General features: G+C 29.4%; 1 protein-coding gene across 1 annotated transcript; it reads left to right on the top strand.

The window, feature by feature from the left end:
• The first annotated feature begins 795 nt into the window (after positions 1-795).
• LOC128965621 (transcription factor Sp9-like) lies at positions 796-10,144 on the top strand. Its single transcript, XM_054312353.1, has 3 exons — positions 796-1,181; positions 8,442-9,796; positions 10,059-10,144. The coding sequence occupies exons 1-3, from the start codon at positions 1,149-1,151 to the stop codon at positions 10,078-10,080; spliced, it is 1,410 nt and encodes a 469-aa protein (XP_054168328.1). The 5' UTR covers positions 796-1,148; the 3' UTR covers positions 10,081-10,144.
• The last annotated feature ends 316 nt before the right edge of the window (positions 10,145-10,460 follow it).

Here is a 10,460-nt window from a genome sequence, read left to right as displayed (position 1 = left end):
ATGTTATCATATTATTTATTTATTTATTGTATAATTAATTTATGTGCAATTTATATGCAAATATAAAATATTAATTTACAATTTGGTTTATTTAGTAAGATCTAAGTACACTATGAATTATATATGAAAGTAATTATATTATGTATTGAAAACTAAAAATCTAGAATTTATATAATATATTTGGTAACTCTATTAGAAAGCTACTCCAATTTGGCTCATCTACTTGAGTCCTGTCAAAAACAGGTCTAACTTTGTAATGCTGTCATACATGCCATACAACTACCACAACAACAACAATAATAAGTTTAGTCCACATTTGCTTACATTACTATATATTCTCTACTCTTCATTTTTATCAATACTTAATATTACCACAAAAAAAACAATTATTATCTATTTATTGATTTACAAAAAGTAATTTTTTAAGTTAAAAATTAGTTAATTGTCAATAAACCAAAAATTTTAATTTATTGAGTTAATAATACTGAATAATATGTGAATGAGAAAGAAAGAAAGAGAGAGAGAGAGAGAGAGAGAGAGAGAGAGATGTCCTTGATTTTGATTTAGTGAATATATATATAAAAAACAAGAAATTATGATATGCTTTGAAAGCTATATAAAGTGAGCAAAAAAGTGAATGTTATATACATATCATAGATTCATAGACAGTATAATACTGTATAATAAAGTTTTGTTGAATGTATGTATAAATAGTTGGAGTATTGGGTGTTTAGGTTTACTTCATGGATGTGTTTGTCCCCTATTGTGTTAGCTGTGATAGTGAGACACGCATGCATTGCAATGGGATGTTTGGGGCGTTTTAGGGCTGGTTTTGGGCAGAACCTGACGTTTGTGTTGTGGCATCAATTGTAAAAGGGATGGACTGATCCCTCAATATATCGTATGAGTCGTAGTGTGTGTTGTTTCAAGTGTTGGGTAGTGTTGGCCACGCGTTGACTGCCGATCACTGTTTTACAGTGTTTACAATGTTTTCAGGGCTGACGATCAGCTTTTGATATCTAAGTTTTGTTTGATAACAACTTCGGGTCCGATAACTGTATTTCAATCTCGACTATCATCTCAACATTGACCTCCATCTCTGTATTTCGGAGCCGTCCTTCCCGGGCGACGACACCAACCTGACCGGAATGGCCAGTATGACCAGTGCTATCGTTCAAATGGTAAGCACCATTATCATCAATATTACCATTATATCAATCCACCTTGCTTATTTCCATTATATACTATCATTATCAGCTCATTGCTCATAAAGTGGGTGTTATATCATTGCTAAACAATTATTTATATCATATAATTACATAAATTTATTTTAATATCGGATAAACAATTCAATCATTTATTAACAAATATTCATTTTATCCTTTCTTAAAGCAAATACTATTTTTTAAATTTTTATTATTTATAATTGAATTAAAATTACTTTATTTTTAATGAGTTAAATAACTAGTGACTCAATTAGAAACTATTTTTTAATTAATCATAAATTTTCAATACAATTATGCAATTATAATAAACATCTACTTGTTTTCAATTAATTTTTCATTATTTATTACAAAAATATTAATCTTATGTTTTACATAGTATCTTTTTTTGTTATTTGATTTATATATTAACACTGTATTGCTATATATTTATTATTAAATAATATGCATTAAATTACTATAATTAAAACTAAATTAATGTAAATGCGAGAAATATAAATTTATTTTGTAGGTGTACTTAGAAAAAATAAATATTACAGTATAATTAATTTTTATTTAATATTATATATAATTTTATATTAATGATTTTCATGTCTATAGAATTATATATATTCTATAATTTAATATTATTAATTATTATTAAATGTTGACAAAATATAAATATATTATTATTATAAAATTGTTTTTATTAAATTTGCAAGTTTATTAAATAATAGTATACTTAGCATAGAATTATATAATTTTACTTATTTTTTTTTGCTTTAAAAATTTACTAATATGTTTGATAAAATATATAAATATTATTATAATTTAATAAAAATTTAAATATTAGTTTTTTATGTTAAACTCATGAATTATAAATTAACAGACATTACATTACATAAATTACACAAACACACACATATATACAGTATATATATATATAAATTTATAGTAATATACAGTACTGTATGTTAATATTGAAGTAATTTAAAATTGAAAGTTAACAAATTTATTTAAAATAGTTTTGTAAGATTTATCGAAACTTTATAATTGATGATTAAAGATGACTTTTGGTTATTGATTTGGGTAACGCTCAGGTAGTTTTAGGACTGGACTTATTATATTATTAAAGTCGTGTTCACATTAAAATTGCAAACCGTTTTAGAAGCGGGTTTTGATTATCATTAAATTATAATTTTTATGATTTTATGATCACTACTAATATAGTGAATGACTTTTGACTTATTTAAGCTATACTTTCGCCTTAAGACGTCTGTAAAGAAGTTGTAAATAAATAAATAATAGGAAAGTGTCGCTAAATACTAAATAAATTAGAAGTACTTCTTATTTAATAGATTTCAATTTAATATTTAATTTAATCATTTAATGATTATTATTATTATTTTGTTTGTTTTTCTTTTCAATTAAAAATTAAATAATTTTAACTAATGAACTAAACAAATGCAATAAACAAAATAGTAGATACATTAAGTTATATGTATTAACTAATAATAACAGTTTATTAGGTGTATGTTTGTTGAGAGTATCGGGTGCTGTGAGAAGTGGTGTTCAAAAGAAATATTATCCTTAAAGAAGTAATGATTTCATCACTACCTTAGCGTTTGTCAAAACATCCTTTTAGTCAAATTACAAACGGCTTCTCAAAAGCCCTGTTATAAGGACGTGTCGGTAGTGACATACAGTTGTTTGAATCACTATAAGCTTTACTATGGCTTTACTATAATCTGAATTGCAAACAAAGTATTTGCCGGCAATTTGGCACTTCATAACCAAATTGTAATCAGATATGAGACGATTGTGTTAAAAGAGATGTAATTCAAAACCAAATGGTTTGATGGTTTGACTCTCTTTTGGTTATATCGTTCAAAGTTTTTATTGAACATAAAATGCATTGCTTTATGTTATGGTACTATATATTGATATTAATACAGATTAAATGCATTACACGTCGACTATTAATAGATAATGAAGAATTGTTTGATAATTTGATAATTTATTAATAATTTATTAATTGTGTGTCACATGAGTTAACATGTATTACAATGATGTGAATTCATGTTTAATGTAAGTGATGTACACATGAAATGACTCTTTCACTAGAAATAGAGGGCTTGTGGTCGCTCACAGAGAGGCCTGTCGTCACAGTCGAGTGATTCCCTACAGTCCGGGGCTCAGGCATCCCATCCATCCTGAGACCAACAAGCCTTACATTGCTCTACACTGTCCTCCAATGCTAACTATATTAGTAAATGTTTTCAAATGTCTTAACGATATGTTGTCTAAAATACTTTACGATTATAAGCAATGAGTGAATACTAGAATTATGAAGTTTAAGGCCAACTCATAACAGTGTGAACATCACAACAGCTGCTCATATGTTGCCGTCAAACATGATTTTTCTTCAATTATCAACATTTACTAGAAATGTGCCATTTTTTACACCATTATATGTTTTAATACACTTTACTATTAAATATGAATAATTTATCATTGACTCAACGGTTGCCTCAAATGTTTAACTCAGGAATTAAAATAGCAATTGATGTGAATTTTTTATCATAAGCTTTATATTGAAAATTTCAAGAAATAAGGGGTCAGTCGTGTAAACAATTTGCATATAAGGTGTATATACTTTGTATATATATTGTTTGGATGTATTGACCATTTTATGGAATTCATTGACAACACATTCACACGATTTAACAGTGAAATAGTTGTGTATACAAGACATTTAAGGTCTGTAACTATTGTAAGCACTGGTAGTAAGTAGTGGTCATTTTTGGTGATCGAGGGGTAGTCACATAGTATTTGGTTATTTATGAAACAAACTAACAATTGATGTTAAAGACAAATCTTAAACCTATAGCCATTGGTAACACGTTTAATGTTTAATGCTTAACATCAATACTAAAGTCAGTGAAAAGGTTTAGGAAATGGGAGACCAGTATTGAGGGGATTCCGACTTCGAAGAATACCAGTGCTGGCAATAGGCTTGACGTGTGTGTGAAAAATGCTTGCTTTTCATATGATGTATACATAGATGAGTGTATATCATAGCAAATGATGGTTTTGTTCGCAGCCGAGCCTAAAGACGGCTTCTTTGCCTCCCTTTTCAACTACAGTACCAATACATAGCTTTATGCGAGTCATACACAATGTATTGCTGTACAGTATGTATGCATATATACTCACTTTATGTGATTATATGAGAGAATACAAGAAAGTTTAGGCAAGACTTTCCTGTTGTTATTCAGTGAGTGTTAGTGTTGGTTATGGTAGAGAACAACTGCTGTGCAATGGTTTGGTTAGATTGTAGTGTAGTATAGCATAGTATAGTGTACAGTAGTGTCCAAAGCCGAAAACGGGACAATCACTGCACTCACTGCAGGGGACGGCGTATGCTTACAAATGCTTAAACTACGGCTAAGCCATAGCCGGCTAAAGAGCTAAAAAGGATAAAAAGAAATCATTGAATAGACAATACATGTTCTCACTGTTAGCACATTTATAGCACTACACAAACCATTAGTCTATAAGACTGAAAAACGAGAGAAAAGTACAGATTTGGTGCACTGTTTGCAGTGTTTGCATCAAAATCTCTCAGTCTTTCACTATTTACAGTCATTCATAGTGTTGTACTCTTTATTGGTTTGTCCCTCAATGCCAGTCCTGCAGAGGCAACACATTTCAATAGATGAGGTGTTTAGCCGTTTTGATGCTTTTGGATGTGCGGTGTTGTCGTACATATGTTTGGCCCTAAGGAGGCAATCAATGATCATTGAATCACTTCTATCACCTGTACTATACTTAATGCCAAATGTAGTCCACAATTCATAGCAACCACTATATTGTGCAATGAATGCCAAGTATACAAATCTATTGACAATTCATTGCTATACATTGTAAAGCCATTCAAATGATTTACTAAATTTTTACGACTTTTTTGCCACTATTTTGCATTGAATTTTATATTTTATGTCAAAACTTGTTTTTATTTCTGACGCAAACAATTAATTTTTGTGAATAATAGATAATTTGTTATTTCTAATATATATATATATATATATATATATATATATATATATATATATATATATACGAACCATAGAATTAATGGTAATCAAGATAATGATAGATGTGTTCAGCGAATATAGTCAAGTAATTTTTGGACAAATGTTTGAGTAACGCCCGTCCATTTGGGAACTGGACGTCCAAACAATGTAATATATGAGCTCTTTGTAGTAGGAGATGATCACTATATGGCACCGATTCACTGCAAACCGTGTCTTCAATCAGTTTAAAAGTTTGAAACTAAGAACTAATGTTAAGCACTGATAGATGAGCTCTCAAAATATTGTTAGTGACCTTCATATTGACAGATGGCTTATATGGCTTACGGGTTAACTCCAAATAATTGGATTCACTTTTTTTTGACTTATATTATAGTAAACCAAACATCACTCTATTATATCCCACTTTCATAGCATTCATACTCTTAAACTTATTATTTGTCAGTGACTTTGTTATAGATTAATATAAAGTCGACTTATATATTAATATTAATATTTACTATTTCGTAATTTAATTTTTAATCTAAACATTTATCAGTGATAATCAAAAATAAATTGTTTGAGTTATATTGATATAACTTATATATTTATTACTGTATGATTAGTATTACTATCATTGACAATATTATAAGGAGCAAAATCTGATAAATATTGATGACAATTATTGTAAAAATGTATGCCTATTATCAATAGCTGGTGATTGGTATCAATTTAGTGGTACTGTAGTATTGAATATATGCTTACAATGTTTGCAGTTATGCTAAGCTCGTCAATAGGGCTTGACTTTGGCCTAAAGGCAGAGAAACAATAGGTGTAAAAGTGAAAGCGTTTCAAACTATCCTTTCTTGTGGTGATAAATCTGATAATCCTCTGACCCGTCGTTTAAGTCAATAATACAAGTATTGGTTAAACATTTGCCGTAAATTTGGATGAATGACTTTAAGTGACACCCAATGGTGAAAATGCTAGACATGTTAGCTATCAGTGGTTAAGATCTTAGATGTGAAGTAGGATGAAGTCAACACTTAAAGTAGTGAAAGCAATGATCAAAATGCAGATTTACTTAGTATGATATGCTATGCAATACTATAACAATTGACAACAAAGCCATACATGTCATGCATAGCACAGTTAGGCCCTCGTCTTTTGAATCCATTGATCTCTTTTTGGCGTTCAAAGTAAAGAAGGCGGTTATGGGTGTTGTCGTTGTGACCATCCATATGATGGGATGGACGGGGATGTACTGCTGTACTGCTCTACTCTATTCGCTTCTGTATCTAATTTCAGCGCTTTTACACATCATTTCATATTTTCCATAATATATATATATATATATATTTCAATTTGCTTTTCATTCAGATTTCATTATCAATTTTTTTTATTGTTATTATTTTTGTAACATTTTAAAAACATTTCACTTTTAATATATTTATAAATACAGACTTTCATACAAATATCTCTTAAATTTTAAAACACGAACAGACCTCACATGAAGTGATTCCCTATTTTTTTATACAAATAGTTAAATATTTGATATATAATATAATGTTTAGCAACTCTGATCCCTAAGGCTCTGAAAATTCACTCAAACTATGAGTTAATTATTTCTATATTTACAAGTTTAACATTACCACTAAATTTACTAAATATAATACAATTTAATTAATTGAAAATGTTTTTTATATTAATTTTTTGTTATACTAAATTCACTACAAGGTTTTATTTATTTCTAATAACGTAATATTTTATAATTATATATTATACTATATTTTAATTTTTGTAATTTATAACATATCATATTGTATAATAAATACACTGTACTATATTATACAATTTGTGTAATTTATACTGTACTGTACAAATGTATGTTTACATTTATACTATATTATATTTACAGTGTAAACATCTAAACAAATATTTGAGAAATTAATTTTATTTATTTTATCAATTGATATTATCTATATTTTGATATTTAAAAAATTAAATTACTAATTGATTCACTTGTTTAAAATTATTGTTTAACTTTTCAAAAATGAAGCAAATTTTCTAAAGAGAGTCACAATTATTACATACAATAAAGCAGTGGTTAATTAAGAAATATTTATTCATATAAATGTTATTTTTAAAATAGTAGATTTTAAAATAGTAGATTTTAAAATAGTAGGTAATCCATAAGCGATTCATAAAAAATGAATTCAAAATAAAGTAATTAAAAACATTAATTAAAGAAATATCTAATTTTGATTTCACTTTCTTTATAAGCATTAAAATAGTTTTTGTTAAATTTATATACAAATACAAAATGTATATAATATACTGTATAAACTATATTCATGAAATTATATCAATTATTATGAAAATTTATTTACTTTACATTCATTTATGCCATAAGTGAAACTAATGATGAAATTATGCAAAAAAGATAATAAAATAGATTTCCATAAGAAAAGTAAAAGACATTATTTCACTAGAATTTGTGAAATATAATAAAAATAGAAAATATGTGTAAAAGTATAGCATAATTGTCACAATATATGTTTTATTGAGTGGCGGCACTCCACCCGAAAACTTGATCTCATTTGGGGTGTGGTATTTCAGGTACTGTTGGCTAATATATAAAATATAACATAATATAAAACTATAGAAACATAGATTGAGTGCAACAAACAGTTGGTGATCTCCTCCCAAACTAAAACATTGTATTATATATGACTTATGATTCTACTTTATGATTCATTTATTGAATATACAGTATATATATACTGTACTTATAGTATATGATATACAATACATTTGTAACATATTTGAGTTTTATCAATATTATACAAAAATTGTTATTACTTTAGTCTTCTAAAAGATACAGTCGGAGCTTATTTTAAATATGAAGTTAGCATTGACACCATGTGTACAATACATTATTATTTTGATTATAAATAACATTAAATACTTGATTTCACCATTTGTTTGTCATACAAATATTCTTTGTCAGTATATTTATAAACAATAAACACATAATATATATAAATAGAAATAATTTGTAGTACTAATAGAAAAGCTATGATATTTTAGTGAAAGTAATGACCAAAAGTGCAATTTGCGGACATTTGGCTAATTCTAGAGTTTGGTTTGTTTGATGTATTATTAGGAACACCCGCGACTTGGAGGCAACCCATTGGCAATGTTAACAGCACAGTGTAACAAATTGGCCAGTAAGACACCCCCACCTCTGGCTGATGCCGCTGTAGGCAAAGGGTTTCATCCCTGGAAAAAGGGTAGTTCTGGTGGCGCTTTAGGTACTTCTGGTTCACCACCGAACTCGACGACGCCGGCATCGACTCTACCTCAAAGAGTTCCTACAATAGCTAATAATACTACGACAACCAGTCTGACGAGTTATACACACCAGCGCCCGGTTGCCGTCACCACCAACTGTGGCAACACCTCATATTCAAGTGACAACCTTTTCTATCCTGGAACTGCTGTTACGTCATGTGCCGAAAGTGGACAAACAGCCTTCTTGGGAAAAATGCATAGCGAGTCAACTCATTTGGGCTCAATGTATCCAAGAGTTGGTGTCAGTGCTCATCCATATGAGAACTGGCCATTCAATATGAATTCTGGTCATCCAACTATCAAACCAGAAGTCACATCAGTGAATACACTTAACTCAAGCACGTGGTGGGATGTGCACGCACAGGCCGCCAGTGCTGCCGTAGCCGGTAATTGGCTTCATGACATGTCTGGTGCTACACCAGCTCTTCACTCTCAACTTCAAACCAATTACGCGGGTTCTGCTGATTATGGACTCGGATCGTCATTAGCAGCGGCCACAACTCCAGCACATTTGTTGTCTTCAGGACAGCACTTACTACAGGACACATACAAAATGTTGCCATCAGCACAAAGTGTGGGCGCCTCACCATTTGGTCTTTCGCAACCAGCTCTTCCTCAGGTGCCATCTCCTCGATCGCAACGCCGCTATACGGGTCGCGCCACATGTGACTGTCCCAACTGTCAAGAAGCGGAACGATTAGGTCCCGCCGGTGCACATCTTCGCAAGAAAAATATTCACAGTTGTCATATACCTGGTTGTGGTAAAGTATATGGCAAAACATCCCATCTGAAAGCACATCTTCGCTGGCATACTGGGGAACGACCTTTTGTTTGCAATTGGCTTTTTTGTGGCAAACGATTTACACGTTCTGATGAACTTCAACGACATCTAAGAACTCATACGGGAGAGAAACGATTTGCTTGTCCCGTATGTAACAAAAGATTCATGAGATCAGACCATCTAAGCAAACACGTCAAGACTCATAATGGCAACGCACCCGACGGTAAAAAAGGTAGTAGTAGTGACTCTGAAAACAGTCAAAGCGAACCTTCTGTCAACTCTAATAGCAATGGACCGCAGGGTAACACTCAACCATTGGGTCCGCCGCAGACTAACCACAACCAGCACATGACTGGTCACGACAACGCTCAACAACACGACACTAAGTATGACTTTTCATAGTTATCTATCACTACATGATTTCAATAGATTTTTTAAATAGTAAAAAATTAGATTAACTAAATAATATTAGAAATCAATTATGATAGTACTGTATAAAATTTTATCATCAAAATAGTTTAGCAAAAAATTATTTCAACTTGTTTTAAGCAATTTAGTAATTAAAAAAATATTATAGTGTTTCATTAAATTATGTGATTTATAATTAGTTAAATGATTACTAATAATTATCATTTATTTTCTACATAGAGTTGCCAAACTATGGACTTAAAGTCATCAAAACATTAGATCGAATTAATTTTAACTCATCTAAAAACTCATGAAATCATTGAAATCATGCAAATACTCAAAACATATTATTATTATTATAAGTATATTTTAAAAATTTATATCTTTTATTTTAAAAACATTAATTGTAAATTCATTTTTAGATCATTTTTTTGGTCAAATGTGAAATTATTGTATTAAATGTTTGTTTGCATAATATGTTTAATTTAATGATTTTTTAAAAATAAATAAAATTGTAAATAATGTCCTTTTTCACAATAATTATATAATTAATATAATACAATATGTGTCGCGTTTTATTATTGTGGCCAAACAAACAAATAATTGTGTTATCATTTGTTTGCTGTTAAGGGTCTATTTGTA

The sequence above is a fragment of the Oppia nitens genome, unplaced genomic scaffold (assembly GCF_028296485.1).
Source record: "Oppia nitens isolate AA-2021 unplaced genomic scaffold, nextdenovo-longstitch-racon4-pilon3 scaffold17_pilon_pilon_pilon, whole genome shotgun sequence".
Taxonomy (NCBI): Eukaryota; Metazoa; Arthropoda; class Arachnida; order Sarcoptiformes; family Oppiidae; genus Oppia; species Oppia nitens.
This window is presented reverse-complemented; position numbering and strand designations above follow the sequence as displayed.